General features: G+C 41.4%; 3 protein-coding genes across 7 annotated transcripts in view; 1 reads left to right on the top strand and 2 right to left on the bottom strand.

Moving 5' to 3' along the window:
* Positions 1-84: 84 nt before the first annotated feature.
* On the bottom strand, positions 85-7,457 carry osgin2 (oxidative stress induced growth inhibitor family member 2). 3 transcript variants are annotated; one of them, XM_061050624.1, is made up of 7 exons: positions 7,320-7,448; positions 7,109-7,170; positions 4,935-5,027; positions 4,640-4,776; positions 4,363-4,554; positions 4,166-4,257; positions 85-4,075 (listed from the first exon to the last, which is right to left on the bottom strand). In XM_061050624.1, the coding sequence occupies exons 3-7, from the start codon at positions 4,999-5,001 to the stop codon at positions 2,893-2,895; spliced, it is 1,671 nt and encodes a 556-aa protein (XP_060906607.1). In that variant the 5' UTR covers positions 5,002-5,027; positions 7,109-7,170; positions 7,320-7,448; the 3' UTR covers positions 85-2,892. The 3 variants fall into 3 exon arrangements, with proteins under 3 accessions (XP_060906607.1, XP_060906608.1, XP_060906609.1); XM_061050625.1 differs by lacking the exon at positions 7,109-7,170 and having other exon boundaries at positions 7,320-7,457; XM_061050626.1 differs by lacking the exon at positions 7,320-7,448 and having other exon boundaries at positions 7,109-7,237.
* Positions 7,458-8,438: 981 nt separating this feature from the next.
* gtpbp10 (GTP-binding protein 10 (putative)) lies at positions 8,439-13,244 on the top strand. 2 transcript variants are annotated; one of them, XM_061050621.1, is made up of 11 exons: positions 8,464-8,579; positions 8,721-8,827; positions 10,109-10,302; positions 10,466-10,557; positions 10,861-11,005; positions 11,098-11,171; positions 11,269-11,321; positions 11,438-11,545; positions 11,644-11,721; positions 11,913-12,036; positions 12,850-13,244. In XM_061050621.1, the coding sequence occupies exons 3-11, from the start codon at positions 10,163-10,165 to the stop codon at positions 13,059-13,061; spliced, it is 1,026 nt and encodes a 341-aa protein (XP_060906604.1). In that variant the 5' UTR covers positions 8,464-8,579; positions 8,721-8,827; positions 10,109-10,162; the 3' UTR covers positions 13,062-13,244. The 2 variants fall into 2 exon arrangements, with proteins under 2 accessions (XP_060906603.1, XP_060906604.1); XM_061050620.1 differs by lacking the exon at positions 8,721-8,827 and having other exon boundaries at positions 8,439-8,579.
* A 655-nt stretch (positions 13,245-13,899) lies between these two features.
* The window catches only part of adam22 (ADAM metallopeptidase domain 22), a 60,259-nt gene continuing 56,900 nt past the window's right edge, over positions 13,900-17,258 (bottom strand). For both annotated transcript variants that reach the window (XM_061050618.1, XM_061050619.1), the window contains exon 31: positions 13,900-16,694. In XM_061050618.1, the coding sequence (XP_060906601.1) occupies positions 16,674-16,694 (21 nt within the window). In that variant the 3' untranslated portion in view covers positions 13,900-16,673. The remainder of the gene's footprint in view (positions 16,695-17,258) is intronic.

Below are 17,258 nucleotides of genomic sequence, written 5' to 3'. Positions count from 1 at the left end.
CTTTAAAAACTCTTCCATTGTACAAGAGAGTATTAAAACTCCACATGCTGAAAGCAGAGTCCTTTGTTTTGAAGTTAAGACCAAATGGGTTTCCTGCTGTTGGCTGAACTACAAACTTTTAAAAAGGATTCATGTTGCCCCCTTTTCTTAAACAATACCCATCAGCCAACCCTACAGGCACTTTTACCGATCTGAAATAGCTCAGATTAGTAGTTGTCATACCAGAATATCTACCATCAAGGCAAGTGCCATCTATGAGTTGCGAGTCAGCATTCAGCATAAATTGTGCAGTGATAAGTGAATGGGTTTTTTTTTTCATAAAGGAACCATTGGTCACATTTTTTTTCTGCATTTTGCATCAGAATATTTTGCCCATTACTTTGTGGTAAAAGCAAATTTTCTACTTCTACTTGCAAGTTGCTTAAGAAATTCTTACAAATCAGTACTCAAATTAAAAAGGCGTATCTATTCTTATACAGAAGTTTATGGATGGACACACTATAAATCTATCCAAGTCTGAAGATTGGTCTTGGATTTTGAGAGCAGTTGACACTTGTGTCTGACCTAAGTACAACAGGATCATGTTTTCGATTTTCCTTAAAGTAAACTCAAAATGAAATCTTCACTTTTTTTTTTCTCACCCTGTCTCCACTGCAGTGTCCTGTTTCTTGTTTGTCCTCAAAGCACTTGTCTGTCTTCTGCTCACAGCAGCTACCGCTAGGCAATGGCTCATGCCTGCATGCATAAATTCAAAATGTATATCAAAAACAAACAAAAGGTACTAAGGAATAATTCAACTGAAATTCAGTATTCAACATAATAAACAACATTTTAACTAGTTTTCTGTTATATCATTACCAAAATGTATACAGCAGTATGTTAAACTACGATGTTAGTGGAAAAAAAATGATGTGACTACAGAGATGCATTACCTAAAATACTGACTTGCCTCCCATATTGTATTGTGGGGTGCAGAAGAAAAGTCTTCCATCAACGGGATCAAAGAGTCACATCACAATAAACAAACCATGAGCTGTGCGTGAGCGGCACACAAAATAATAATTATGCATAACACATCACAATCCTGCACACAATGTTTAAATGACTGAAAGGAAGGAAAATATAGAGGAAAGAAGAATAGGTTGCTACTGTCACTGCTCCAAACCTGACTACACTTTTGTGTCCTTGACGCTTGGAAGCTGTACGAAAATATGGAAGAAGAATTTATTTTTAATATGTGACGTTGGGTTATTTAAAAAAAATCAATTACTCTTGTTGGAGAAGTCTGACCTGGTAATTGCTAGATGTTAAGGGTGGGCATTTTATGTCATTTTAATATTTGAGAACTCTCAATGCCTCATGGATGTGTAATCGATCACTTGCAAATCTTCATCAAATCCCAGTTCTGAATATCATGATAAGTGCTGATAACAAATGACTCTGTTGTGAGAGGTGTCCACGAGTCTGTAGTAACAGCCACCTTGTCGACAGAATGTCTTTTCTACTCCCATTGACGTTGCCTTATCCTTCCACAAAACTTAATGGGAGCATATCTTCAGTCACATTTTTTGTTATTAGCAGGCTAATCCTCTACGCTCTGCTATCATCAAAACGTCGTATGCAGGGCTAGCAAACGATGTGACTTCCTGTTGTGTCTCTCCTGATGTTTTTGTTTAACCAAAATAAAAAAGAAATGGGTGCCTAAGAAAACATTTGCATAGATAGCCTTTCAGTAGTACTACTCCAAAGCAACGGAAAAAATATAAATGTAATAGGCTTTACTAACTTTTTAATAGTATTGCTCCAACTACCTACAATAGCAGCTAAAATGACTCACCTGCATTTAAAAAACTGTTGGGCTCAGAATATACAGGAACATTTACATTGCTTAGCCATGAACTTGGGTCCCACTTTCTAAAATCTAGTGTGCATTCACTACTGCAAACATTCACCACTTGAGGTGGTACTACTTAAAGTTCAGATGATTGTAACTTTGTAAGTGAGAGCACTGGTTGTTCTACTAGTGTCCACTGCTTACACATATAACTAAAAGTTTCATGCAGAATGCCAGTCGTGGCCTCTACATTTTTTTGGAGTTCTCACTCTTAATCGTAGGCTAACACAAGACCTGAAGCAAGCGGCAACCTCCGGTGTTATAAAATGAAGCCAATGCAGAAGTGCAAAACACTGCAGTTCATCAAGTGTCCAGTTGAGTCTAGCCCCCAAGCCCCAGAAGTCACATAATGTTAAAATGCTCATGTTGACAGAAGAATTGACCATGTAAACAACAAGGGACAAAAACAATTTAGTAGAATATGAGTTATAAATAACTAGGGGCTTGGCTAATGTGACTGCAAGTGGACGCATTGTAGCAGTTTGCTAGAAGGCGGAAGGCCCGCCGTCCATGGGCTTCAAAACATCCCTTCAGTTACCAACAAGTGATATCGCTGAGACTACATCCATGTTCTATACAGTCTATGACTTGGGCTAAAACAGCCATTAAAGACATGAAAGTTAATGAAATTGAAAGACACATAGTTAACAAATAAATAACCCTGATTAAAAAATAAGGTCCCATTCCGTTATGAGGTTACAGATTGACTCAAAAACATTGGCACATGGTAGCTTGGACTTTCAGGGACTTCTCATGAAGTCAGACAAGACTCTTGAAAGCTGTGTTTTGTTTCTTTAGAAACTAATTAGTGTACATCCATTGTCTTTTTGGTCTTGGAAAGTTGTAAAATGCTAACGCTTCGATGAGAAAAACTCCATAAATAAATGTAACATATTAAAAGCTTTTGTTTTCCCATTCACCACTTACATTTGATGGTGAGAGTGCTTGTAATCTTTGCAATGCGACCAGCATTCACAGCTGTTCTCTCTATCGTGTTTTCAAATGAAAGTATTCCCTCCATTGCTAATGAGCTTCCCTTTCTTCTTGAGTCTCTTCAGCAGACAGGAGGCAATGCCTAATGCACCACCCTTCAAAAAGCGAACAAAGTTGTCTCCGACAAGAGGGCCCATGGCAAACAGACCTGGCTCCTTGGTGCACTCAAAAGTGTAAGGGTGGATGTCAATAGGGTTCTGCTTGCAGCTGATTGGTTTTGTTGGATCCTGACCCAGGTACTGGCCTTGCCCCTTCAAGAAAAACAAGTTTGGGTTGGTCCCAATCAGCACTAGGACCATGGAGATCTTGAATGCTTTGAGAGAGTTGTTCCCCTGAAGCAAGCACTTCATGTCAGACTGGAAAGACACAACGCAGTGTTCTGGGAAACTGGTATAGTCAGGAAATAGGCTGACACTGGAGTTACCAGCGGTGTTACCTGCAGCAAGTTGGGGCTTTGGGCACATCTTGGCACATACTGAGGAGGCAATACTCACTGTCTGGGGTCTGTTAGAAGCAGAGGATGCGGCTACATTGACGTAGGTCTGAGAGCACATCATGTTGTAGACTTTGTGATACTCTGGGTACAGGGTTTTAGGCAGCTGTTTGAAGATGAGGTCTTGGTCGTCTATGTTCTTACGAAAGACATGCAACACTCTAATGTTGCTGTTACAGGCACATAGAACTGCATCTGCAGCACTTAAACCAGCACCAACAACTAAAACTGGATCAGACGTCATATCAAGTGTTCTCCGGTTTAGGGCCAAACCCAGGTCTGAGATGCTGTGGAATACAAATGGTAGGTCCTCCCCCTCAACACCTAATCGGACTGGCGAATCACTCGCACCAGTGGCCAGAACTACATTCTCGGCGAACAGAGAGAAGGGGACATGAGCGTCGTTCTGCAACTGTTGGTATCCTCTCACTTCCCAGAGAGCCCCACCTACTTCTTTATTTAGACATTCAACTTGATTTCTCTCAAAGCCTTCATTGCCACCATCACCTACCCCTCCATCTTCTTGATCAGTGTGCCCATTTTCGAGACCTTCCTCGTCATGCCCCCGGCAAAGTTTCTGGACAGAGGTTACATAGGTGTTGTCGACAAAATTCTTTTGGAGGCCCTTCAGCTTCACATAGTTACGGTAATAGGATGAGATCTCCTCTGGGGTGGCTCTGTCGCTGGTTACATCCCTGTAGAGAGAAAGCGAGAAGATTAGAAAGTGGTCGTAAAAGTTAGACTTGCGCCGTGTCTTTGGGGTCAACATTTTCATCTCTCAGTACCTGCGTTTCCCATTGGTCAAGTCTCTGTAGTTTACCCCAGGTAGCTCCATCCAGATGCCAAGACTGATAGTCAGCATGGATCCTTCCATTGCCTAAGGAAGAAAGGGGAGTGTTGAGAAAAATGCAATGTCAAGAGAAGGATAAATAAAACATTTGAACGACAGAAGATATGGATTTCTACAAGGGATGTAGCTTACATGCCAAGCACCTCCAGGTGTTGCCCTCCCAAGCACCAGATGTGGGATATGTTGCTGCTTTTCCCTCCTCCACTGAAGGACAGGGGGAAACTCGTAGCCAAAGTCGGCATTGGGGTGAAGTAGTGTGTCAAAAAGGACAGCCACTGGGTTCCCTGATCTCCCCTCAAGACCTTCGCTCAAATATTCAAGATCCTGTAAAAGAAAGTCCTTATCATGACATATCTTAGTGACAGTGATCATTTTTTTATACATACAAGGAATTTCTATTTGTTTTTACTTGTTCAGTGATGGGTAGATGCTTGGTTTCCTGTAGTTTCCTGTAGAGTATCGGGTTTGGGTGGACAGTTGCTGTATCTAGGTAGGGCTTGTATCCACTTAGTAGGTAGGATAGACAAATTCCTGATGGTCCATTACCTAAAAATGTGTAAGTGAAATGTTGAACGGCATCACAAAAGAGAACATGGCTTTATTTGATCAAGTCAAATTAGCAAAGGTGCTGGCACCTTCAAGGCCAAGTGCGGGTAACCTTGTGAAACCATTAGAGGTCAGGAGGTTAAGGGAGAAAAGTTTACCTATGATGACCACAGGGACAGTGGGTGGGTGCTCTTGTGGCAGAGTGGTCTCTTCCAGAAGAGGCATGGCTGCAGCCTGGGCCAGAGGCGGCACTAAGAAAGAATGATAGAGATGTGAAGAAAGTTCTAGACATTTCTGTAGCCGTCCATTGGATATTCAAGTTTACGCAGAGGCCTGTTTGTGCTTTGTCGCTCCTCTGCTTTTATGTTTCTGGGTCAGATTATTTGAGCAGGTTCAAACCGGCTTGCTTTCTTTGTGTCTGACAATGTTGTTGTTGTCTCGTGTTAGCTTAGATCCTGTCTCCATCCACCATCATCAGCTGACCCAAACACACACTGAACAGGGAGAAAAAAAAACCCTTTATTCATCCTGTTATTGTGCTTCCACACACAGCCATGACCCTCCCTGTCTGTCTGGGGCTTCACACGTGGAAACACCCCGCCACAACACAGCGTACTCCATGTTTTTTTCTTTGCCACCCGGCGGATGTCCACACACCCCCTGTCCTATCAAACATGGCCTGGGGCTGGGCTCGTTTGTGTTAACCCCAGTGCCGCTTCCCAAACAAAAGGGAGTTCTAATCAGATTTATGTAGGCTTGGGTCTGTTGTGAAACGTTGCGGTTGAGCATGTGTAGTGTGTGTTGTGTGTTACGCCGCAGGGCCTTTGTGTGCCCACTGGGCAGCAAATCCCCCCAGATCACTCCTCCGAGTGGGCCCTAATCCCACCGGCCCTGTTTATGTCTTTACTGCCCCTTTCAACAGCAGCAGGGTGAGAATGTGGCCCTGGCAGACTGACAGACCAGACCATCAGAGCTCCTCCTCCTCTAATAAACACCAGCAGAACCACACTCTGGACTGTCAGACACTCCCGCCAAAACATTACCCACCAGCCACATCAAACAGCGGCCATTGCCCCCGTTTCATAACCGCGACACTGCCAACACCACTTTTGTCTTGCATCCCAAACTCTGGCTCGCTTCCCTAAAAACTCCCATGTCACTCTGCTGCTAATACAGTCTGCCTCATTTTACATTCACTCTTCCCTCCCTCCCACCCTCACCCTGTCTGTGTGTCTGTAGGCCAATTGGTTGTCTTTGGTCGTCGGCTTGTTTACCCTTTTCAATGAAAGCACTGGGATTCCACACATTGCCTGCCCTGTTAGGAGAGAATGTCCCTGGTTGGCAAGCTGATACTGGTATTTCCATACTACTGGTCACTTTGACGAACCCCACAGTGGTCACAGTTAAAAAAGTTGTCTTTTTTTAATTTGTTTTTTCTTTTTTCCCATTTTAATTCCCAAGCTTTATTCTTGTTTAAGATCACATTTTATGTTGACAATTTTATCCACCAACAAGTCTCTCCATATGTTTGACAAAACTTGTATGGAGTTCAGTTAAATTTAGCCCTTGGAAATAATTTGGATGATGAATCAATTATTGTGTGAATCATTATTTTATGCAAACGTTCAATTCAAGTTATCACTTGTAATTCTGGATAGAGTTATTTTTCAAAATATACTACCTTACCGTAGTTGCATCAGGTATGCCAGCCAGTAAACTATTATATCATACACTGTTTTAATTTGGACCCCCCCCCCCCCCCATGTGACTTCTTATGTGTGTTAAGCCTCCATTTGTAGTAAGGATGGACCATGTTTTTCTAGAACATTGGCCTACCTTATGCAGCAATGTTTTGTAGGAACTTGTATTAATGTATTAATAAATCTCAATTATGAATCTTGATTTTTTTTTTTCACAATTAGTCTAAAGCTCTGGTTGAAATATGTGTCTGGCCTGTAACATCTGTCTATGCAACTCGGGCTAATTTTCATGAAGAAGTCTTGAGGTAAGTGACACAATTAGCTTAACTTTAGCACTATTTAAAACGTGGATGTTGCTGCACACGCTAGAGGAGAATGGTGCGAGAAAAAAAAAAAAAGATGTAGCAGTCTGTCACCCCATCATCCACATCCTCACGGACCCACATGCTCCAAACTCCCCCTTACTCTCTTCTGACTCCCGAGTATAGCGGGGTCTCTGCAGCCTGCATCCAATAAGACACAGGGAGCACATGCGATAGAGGCTGTGTCACCATCATTGCATAATTTAGGTCACACACACACACACACTCACGGGCATCCGCAACACTCAGCCAAGAACAGATCTCTCTTACCGCTTTGTGATGTGTCTCTGTGTCCCAGTCGCGTCCAGTTATCACGACCCACGGCTGCGTTTCTGACCGTATAAATAGGCAGACATCAGTGGGAGGACCTATGCAACTGTCCGGGGTCTTGCATGAGATAATAAGCCAACCTCTTTCTCGTCATCACACACACACACACACGCGCACACACACACGCACGCAAACATACATACATACTTACCTCTATGCTGTTAAATCTGCACAGACCTGGTTTATTCAGGTCGGATCTGCTTGTAAACGTCGCCTGTCGGGTGCTCTATGTCTCGTTGCCAGTGTGTGTATGTGTGTGTGTGTGTGTGTGTATGTGTGTATGTGTGTGTGTTTGAGAGAGAGAGAGAGAGAGAATGGGAGAATGGGAGAGCGGGTCCTGCGTTTGCTTGAGTCGTCACATGCGCATCTCACCGCACCGGCAGGCGTCAGGGAAGAGAGCCGGAAGATCCGAGCATCTCTCAGCATCTCTCACAGCGCCGCCGACTCTATGCTGCCCACTGAATGAGCTCAAAGTAGAAAATCTTTCTAATCATGAAATGCATTTATCCAAATACTCCGGATAAACTCATGTTTTTCCAAGATGTTATCTTGTCATATGGAAACAAATACACACATCTCTATTATAAGTTCATGTTATACGTCCTCTAATATTGATTTTTGTTCTCAGTTGCCCCATGAAGAGAAGCCAGGGGCGGGGCTAGATAAATGACAGTCCAAATAGTTCAAAGTTGATCCACTGGATAACAAAATGTGCTAACCTTCATGGCTGCTTTGTAAAAGAGACATATTGACCTGGTTATGTAGTTAGGGTGCATGTAGTATCCTATAGCACAGGGATGAGTAACTTTGGTCACAGCAAGGGCCACATTCATTTAATTCTCACTGCCAGGGGGCCAAATTGTAGGATACAAAAACGATTCCAATCAATAATGTCTCAAATGTAACTAAACATATACCAGTGATCAAATATTATTATGGACATATTTCTGGTTTTCATGATTTCATGGCAGATTTTGTCATGTTTTCTTCATGTTTCCAATTAATTGATATGTACAAAATTGATCCGAGGGCCCCCTGACCCCCTGCCCCCCCCCCCCCCCCCGTCATTGGAATTACCTGTGCTTTGAATAACATCCACTATTTTATTATTCTGTAAACTAATCTACTTGTTCACTGGTCTCACTCAATGTTAGGGAATAACAGAAGTGGTAGGCTATGTGCTAAATGTAGTTTTTTTTGGTCCTTTAGCCTACTGGAGAAGCCGTTTCCTACCAGCTGTCACTCAGACCTTCTATGTCCCGCCTCTTTGTCTCTTGAGCCAATCAGCTGACATAAACCACCCTGCGATACAAACACATGCTGACTAGAGGTTAGCTCAGTGAACAACGTTAAGAGTGGCAATAAAACGCCGCTAAAGATGGTCCAATTAAGTAGAATCTGCTTTCGGAAGGTAAGACCTGTACTGACTGAAAATCTCATGTAAAGTTATCACACAGTGAACCCTCTATTGACATTGCTCCGGTGACATTAACCGGAAAAGCTAACTGTTAGCTCGTTGTGTGTGACAGGCTTTTCGCTAACTTGCTTACAGTCAAAACATCAACATCATCTTACTAGACTTATGTGATCTAAAGATGTGCCATTTGATACGTCTCTGTCCATCTGTGACTGAAGAGACCTTGCATGTGATCATAACACGTTATGTTGAGTTTCAATGTGTCCACAGCTGCATGTTTAACACATTAAAAACACACAAACTGTGTTTTAAAGGAATGCTTTGATTACACAGAGTCAACCCAAGATGCACTTCTACCAAGTTTTAAATCTTTATTGAAGTCTTTATCGGCAGTCGTGATGCTTGAATAAACCAGGCTGACCTTCAGGAGCTTTGAAGTCGCAGTTTGTCAAACATTGTTATTATAAAAACTGTAAGATAAAGCTAAAATCTCTGATGGAAATAGTTCATACAAGTTTAGTAAGTTTTACTGTAGGTTTTGTGTTTTAACTCAGTAATAGTGTTTCAATTATCATAAAGCCAAATTATGATTGGCTTTGCTGTTAAATATAAAGAACCTCCCTGAACTAAATCGACCCTTTTGTTTAAATCCACCTCCGCCCATCCCTCTCACTTTCAGCTGCCGAGACCCTCACCCACGCATTCATCACCTCCACATTAGACTTTTGCAACAGTCTCCTCTACGGATCACCATCACACTCACTCAAGAAACTTCAATACATTCAGAACTCCGCAGCCCGTCTCCTCGCACACTCCCGCACCAGAGACCACATCACCCCCGTCCTTCATGACCTCCAATGGCTCCCCGTCCCCCCCAGCGTATCAGCTTCAAGTTCCTCATCATCACCTTCAAAGCCCTTCACAACCTGGCTCCCCCCTACCTGTCTCACCTCCTCCACCGACACACTCCCACCCGCACTCTCAGGTCCTGCCCCCCCCCCACACACACACACACACACACACACACACTCACCTTTTCTACATTGCCTACAACCACTAACTCCCCCCCCCCCCTACATTACTTCTTCATTGTACTGTCCTCGTCGTTTTTTTGTTTTGTTTTATGGTTTTATATTTTGTCAAAGTGTATTTGGGTTCCTAGAAAAGCGCTTTAAAAAAACAATATATTATTATTATTATTATTATAAATTAACCAAAACTCTGACTGATGTGATGCAAGATATTCTGGTTTTCAACACAAAATGAACCAAAGTCTAGGCTTTTCATGGAGGGATGAATAAGAGATGCACCCACAGTCTTTTCTTAGTCAGGTTACTCTGATGGACCCCCCGAGTCTGTCAGTAAAGATTATGATGTCATGATGGCACTTGTGAAAAAAATGAAAACGATTATTTCGGGTGCAGTCAGTGAGACTGCTTCTCCTGTTTGTTAAGTCTCGTTTTTGCTGACGATGGTTCTTGAAACTCATGACTGCGATGTCTCTCTCTCTCTTCAATCTGCAGTATGCAAACTTTGTGGATAACCTCCGTCTGTACGTCCATGGAGGCTCTGGCGGAATGGGTTTACCCCGACTTGGTGGACAGGGAGGGAATGGGGGAGATGTTTGGGTGGTGGCTTCAAAGACTACTACCTTGAAGAAGGTCAAGGATAAGTACCCCCAGAAACGATTTGTAGGTGGAACTGGATCTAACAGCAGGTTCGTTAATACAAACTTAAAAGTTGTGCCATGTTATTTGTCCTCCAGAAATGATGATACATTGATGTTTGTTCTTTAAATGTCTGCAAACATGTTGAATAAGGTCGGACCAGTCGGTATGTGTTTGGTGTGATTATTGTTTGTGAATTGTATTTATTGATAGTGTTCGAGCACTGAAAGGAGCGAAGGGGACGGACAAGGAGATCAATGCCCCTGTTGGTATCACCGTCACCACAGACGATGGCAAAATAATTGGTATGTTGAAGAACTTTTCTAATACTGGAGTCCTTCCTCTAACAAATATTATCAACTTTACAAGTCTTTGTAATTAGGACATATATTTATAACTCCTTGCACTGTAATTTTGTGTCACAAAAACTCAACATGGTGGTTTAATTTAAATATAAATACATGTAAGGGATGGATGCATGTGGAGTTGTGTGTTTTTGGGAAGGTACATCAATTTTGGTATTCGAGATAATATAAGAGTTTAATAGGCAACTGATGTACAAAATCAGGTTCTTCACTCATTCCCGCCTCAACCACTGTCCCTCAAAGGTGAACTGAATGCTGATGGTGAACGTCTCGTGGTTGCGAAAGGAGGACGTGGAGGCACCTTTCACTCCGCGTTTGAGCCCAGTAAGGGTCAGGCCAAACACATAAGGCTGGATCTCAAACTTATCGCAGACCTGGGCCTTGTTGGGTGAGAGTAGAAACACACACAGACACTTTCATTCAGCTGCTCTTTATATATTCCTCTTAGTGTCTGATTTTCTCGCGTTGATTCACCATCAGGTTCCCAAACGCAGGGAAGTCGTCTCTCCTGACAGCCATGTCTAACGCCACTCCTCAGATTGCAAACTATGCTTGTGAGTACATCATAATAATACACGCTACACAACAGAACGTGAGGTTAGGTTACTTTTTTTCAGTGACCTTTCTTTTTAAATCTTTTTTATTTCACAGTCACGACTTTGAAGCCTGAGATCGGCAAACTGATGTATAAAGATTACAAGCAGGTAAAGGAATGCGTATTAATGTTTCTATCTATAAATGTCCATCATTTATTAGGGTTTTTTGTAAATCACCTTCCTATTGAGTGAGTTTTGTTCTCATCATTTTTTATCTCTGGTAGATTTCTGTTGCTGATCTTCCTGGCCTGATTGAAGGAGCTCATATAAACAAAGGCATGGGCCACAAGTTCCTAAAACACGTGGAGAGGACTAAGCAGCTTCTCTTTGTGGTAGGTTTTCAAGAATTTGAATGTGGACAACATAAGCTGCTGAAAAGTGCTGCTGAAGATAATGGAGTTTAATTTTGTCAAACTTTGTGTGGCTGCAGGTTGATGTTTCTGGTTTCCAGCTGGCGAGTAAAACACCGTTTAGGTCGGCCTTTGAAGCCGTTCAACTTCTCACCAAGGTCACTGAAAATATGAAACTCTTGTTAAATACATACACGGTTATAATAAATACATATTTTTAGTTGTGTCTAAAGGGTCAGCATAATATTCTTACCATTCTTTTATGGACTTGACTCCTTACACATTTTTCATTTTCCATCTTGTTCTTCTTTCCTCCTCCTCCTCCTCCCACTCTCCTGTCCGTGTAAAGGAGTTGGAGTTGTTCAAAGAGGAGCTTGTATTGAAGCCTGCTTTACTGGTGGTGAATAAGATGGACCTGCCTGACGCTGAAGACAAACTAGTAGAGCTGAGGGAGCAGCTGAAGAACCCAGAAGGTATATTTGCTGGATGTATTCTTTTATACATTTTAAACTCTTTTTCATTTATTATATAAAATAAATGTTTTATATGTAGATTTCTCTTTTGCATGTAAGTACGTCTTTAGTGTGATGACCATGAGAGCTCAATTACTGGAACTTGAGATAACAAATACCTTTTAGACGATGCAAACAAATTAAGTAAACATCTTGACCGACTGAAAACTCACATGCTGCATGTAGAAAAAAAAATACTGCATAATAAGAAAGCAAAAATACCTGTACAGCAAATACAGAATTAAGAGGCCAGTCGTCCCAATAGAAAAAGACCTCACATTTCAATTCATTATATTGTTAAATACTCTGTTCAAAACATTATGTGACTGTTAAAATGGTTCCTTAGCAAAAAAACATTTTGTGACATGCAGTGCAAAAGTCCCTTGGCTGCTAATGTGATAAATCATTCGTTGTGACTACACATCAAATAGCTAACGTAACAGAATGGAGGGATAAGAAATGTAAACTGTTCCTCATTGCCCTACTGAGTAAAACAAGGGTTAGTAGACATTAGGAAAAAACTGAAAACATTACAGAAGTAATCCTGCAGGTTGACTGATCAGAGCCGAAGAACAAAGAATTACATTTATTTGTGTCGGTGGCATCAATCGATCTTTATTTGTATGGCGCCAACTCCTTATCTGTATCTCAAGACGCTTTACAAAAGAGCAGTTAAAAGACCTCACTCTTTGTTTTATTAACAAAACAAATTTCTAGGCTTCCACGTTGTGATATTCTTCACATTAATTCTGTTGTTTTTTTTTCCTCCTGCAGAGTTTTCTGATCTGTTACCTGACGACATGAAACCAAAGAACTATCTGAGTTTCAGACATGTGGTTCCTGTCTCAGCCCTCACTGGGTTTGGTATCGAACATTTGAAGAGTTGCATCAGAGACTCACTTGATGAAGCTGCAGAAACGGATTCTAAAGCCATCCATCAAGAAAGACTGAAGGCGCTGATGTCCAACTCACACAAGCTTTTGTGAAAATCACGGACAACTTGCTACGACTTCCTGTGGGACCTGCAGTGTAAGAGTGACGGATGGGTCTTATTCTGTGTGCCATAAAAATGACTGATAGGTTGGACTGAAATGGCGAATAAACTCAGGTGAAACACACAACTGTGCCATGCAGACCTGTTAGCAGCGGCAACAAAGGGACTTTTTTGTAACTGACTGTCATAGCCTCAACATCAAATGTTATGAGTCTTCCTTAAAAAAATGTTTTATTGACTCAAAATAAGAATGTTTGTATCTGCAGAGACCTTCTGCCTGTATTTACGTCCTCATTCAGTGTGCAGGACATTTCACGACAAACAACGGTGGGCACTGGGTGTGTAGCCCCCAGCATATGACCACATGCAGGAAGTGAGGAGGGGACTGTCAAAACAAAGCAACCAGATGTCAAATCATTAGAACAGATGAAAAAGGAGCGTGTGTCACTGAGCCGGGGAGGAGGGCCAAACTTTGAATGTTGTTTTAAAAAAAACTACAACCTGAAAAACCTGCTCATTCTGAATATGCTACTTTGTAGAACTGATTGTAATCTTCTTAGGCTAACACGGTTAGATATCACTGAGTGGCTGATGGTGGAAACACTGGACTTTAAAATGACATGAACAAAGACACCATATGCATATTAAGATCTGGCTAAAGTCTGTAACACTAAATGAAAACAATGATGTCTCAGTGTGTGTTGCTCATAAACCATATTCAAATACACATGAATAAGGAGAGTCAGTTTTACATCAAACCTGCTTTGTTTCAGTTTTCTATCCATTAAAATCTGAAAAGTAAATTTTAGAAATGTCAGCATAGACGGAAGTGTTGATGAAAGTTTTATTTTATATTAAATATATTACAATACTGAATGAATAAGAAAAAGAAAAATAATGGCATTGATTTTTGCATCACTTGTCTGTACAGCTTACAGGCAAAATAACACTTTAAGAATTAAAGAAAAAAAAAAAAAAAGGAAAGCAACTGCAGTATTCAGTTCTGATCTCACACACGTAGGGTTGTCGTAGTTCCTGCAGCAGAGGGCTGATGTGTCCAGCAGCAGAATGGGATCGTATGGGTGAGACTGGGTGGTTGGTGTTCTCCAGTACACGAATACATTCAAGTCTCTGGCCAGACAGAGACAGAAGGCTCATCTGCGGGGATATTTTACCAGATTTTTCCTCTGCTAGGACCTTTTTGGTCCAACCGCGTGCAGGCAGAAAGAGCAGATATGTTTGTTTGACAGTTGTACAATAAAAGATATCAACTGCAGCCTGCGTCCCATCCTCGCCCTATCATACTGTGCAGTGTCTGTGACAGCGGGACGACTGTCTCTCTGTAGCACAGTACATGATGTTAAAAATATAACCAAGGACTCTGAGATACTGCTCCCTACCCCCTTGGACAGCCCAGGAAACATGACTGGGCCACTAAACATTGACAATACTTACAGAAGACCAGAGCAACAAAAAAAAAAAAAAGACAGCTCTAGTAGAAGGCAAATTATGAGCCCGTAGAGATCTCATTTACATCATTATGTGTCCAAGCTTTATATGATACAGATTAGCACATGCCAGAGGAACAACCCGACTATATGCCTGTTGACAAATGTGTTTCAAAACAAGTCTCAACATGTCTCCATTCAAACTCATTAACACGCATAATTACAATAATGCACTTAATTACTGTTTGAGTCATTGCTGTACATAATGCTGAGAAAAAAGTGGAAGTTACAAAGGTAATTAATAAAAAAAATACTTGTAGCAATATTTATCCAATATTGTGGAGATCATATAACCTATACAGTCCTAATGTATACATGGATTACAAATGAAAAAGTGCCCACACTGGGAAACAAAACGTAACAATACAGTAGTAGGGTGACAAACAGAAGGCCTTAAGACAACAGCGTTAAAACTGTACAAAGAGCTTGTTTCTTGGGAGTGATATAAGACTCGTTCTAATGAATCGACCTTAAATAGAGACACAGGCTCAACGCTCAAATCTTCCTGATCATTTTAAGCCATGTGAGCTTCTGCCTTTGGTGGCCAACAGTGCCCAACCTACCTGAAGAAATAACTTAATTTATTGTCAAACTGTCATGCCGTTCAAACAGCAAGCACTGTACAGCATAGTTAATCATTTACAAGGCTAAATATCTCAATCATTACAGCTAAATCCAAAATGCACATTGTTTGATCACTGTTTCCAGATTCTTGCAGAGTTTGACCAATAACCACATTCAGTTACTGAGTTTTGATCTCATTAATCTGAGGGACTCAAACGTCCAAACTCTATCAGGGGGACTTAAATAAATCTTAATAATCAATGAGGAAACTTCCAAAAACCACATGTGAGAAGTGGCACATCTATAACTACAGCAAACACACCTCCGTCCACTCAGGAATGGCACATAACACTATTCATATTTCCCTAAATAATACTCATCAACAGCTGTTCAGCAACACTTTCCATGTGCCATCAATATCTCTACCAATACTTCTTCAGTCAGTTCTGAATGTCTGTGTATTTCTCCCAGAGGTGGATGAAACCTAGATTAGAAAGAAAAAAAAAAACACACTTTTACATTCTGCTGTGGATGGAGGGAGCTATATAGGTCACAGTCACACAAGAAGAAGCCAGAGGGGAGGAAAAATGAAGACGAAAAAATGGAAATACGTGTGGGATCTCTACACCTATCTACAGAAATCTGCTTCTGTCTACAACACAGTACGACAGGAAGAAGAGAGAAGGGACTCCATCCTTAACCTCCTTTAAAATGAAAGGAAAAACATACTCTGTGTGTTTTTTTACTGTACATATTTACACACGGTCAAACGAGTGGGACAGGTTGGGTTCATGTAATGGGTTATGGGTTATAAGTGGTGATACACCTGGGGTTTCCTATAGTGGAGAGAAAGCGTCTAAGCCTACAGAAACTATAAAAAATCACTGTTCCCTTGCATGCTTTCCTTTCAGATCAGACAACAGTTCTTCTCGTCTTTTCAGTAGGAGGTTGCTGATATACAGGGTTGTCTCATGCATACAGTGTCGGAGTTTCTACAGTGTTTCACGTGCAACAAAATAATCCAAAAAATCCAGCGATGCAATGTGATACGATAACCTGATCTGGCTTCATGGTTCCTTTTTTTTTTAAAAGCTCCAAAAAAAACTCAGAGAGGGGGAACAGTAGTGTTGAAGTGAGGAGGATGATGAGAGCCGAGTTCAGAAGGATGTGAAGAGGTTTGGGAAAGGAGGGGGGGGTTCCGAGGGGTGGGGGTTTGCAGTCCCGTAGGTGAGGCCTGAGCAGACAGGAACAGCCCAGTCTGAGCTCCAGCTGGTCCGGAGTGGATATGGTGATTTCTCCCCCGTCACTCCGCTTCCTCTTTTAGAGATCCACTGAATGACGCCAAAACATCCTGGGAGTTGCTCGTACGCACTTACACACACCTTTGCCTATTTCCACTCCAGTTGGGGGTCTCTATCTTTCTCTTTATTCGCTTAGAGTCAATTTTGTTTCATTTGTGTGTTTTTTATTCACAGAAAAGGAGACACAAGAGTAGTTCCTTAAGGCCTTTTGCAAAGTGGGTAACAAGGCTGTTATATTGAAGTCTCCCACAGCTGAAGAGACAAGCATGGGATACAGGGGAGAGAGAAAAATAGAAGAAAGATTAGTAACATTTGCACGCTGTCATTTCACTTTCATACCCTTAAACTTTCTCACTGTGTGCACAATAAAACTCGACTTGAGAAGAAACATTCATTATTGGGGCTGTTAAAGCGGAAGAGTAAAGTCTGAACAGTTTACTTACATAATACTATAAACTGCATATTGTAAGAGGTTTTTTATGGTCAATTTAGTGAAAAATAAACACATTTAGTCTGGTCTAGAAAAACAGTCAGCAATGAGCTGACAGATCCAGGTTTGGATTTATTCATATCCTTTAGTACCATATATCCTTTTCTAAGCTTGTTCTAGTCTATTATGAGGAGGTTTAGTGTCCATCATAGAGGAAAGTATAGTGGACTAGGGTCAATATTCTGAGGAAAAAAAATCCCCAAATATTTTTGAGCAAAAAACTCAGAAATTTGTTCGACAAAAATAGAAATTCTATGAAACTGAAGTCATAATTTCACTTGACTAGCAAGACTGGGTCAACCTCATCCCACGACAGACGCCCCTGT

Source organism: Labrus mixtus, chromosome 11, assembly GCF_963584025.1.
Source record: "Labrus mixtus chromosome 11, fLabMix1.1, whole genome shotgun sequence".
NCBI lineage: Eukaryota > Metazoa > Chordata > Actinopteri > Labriformes > Labridae > Labrus > Labrus mixtus.
The sequence above is the reverse complement of the archived record's forward strand: the minus strand, read 5'-3'. Positions and strand labels throughout refer to the sequence as shown.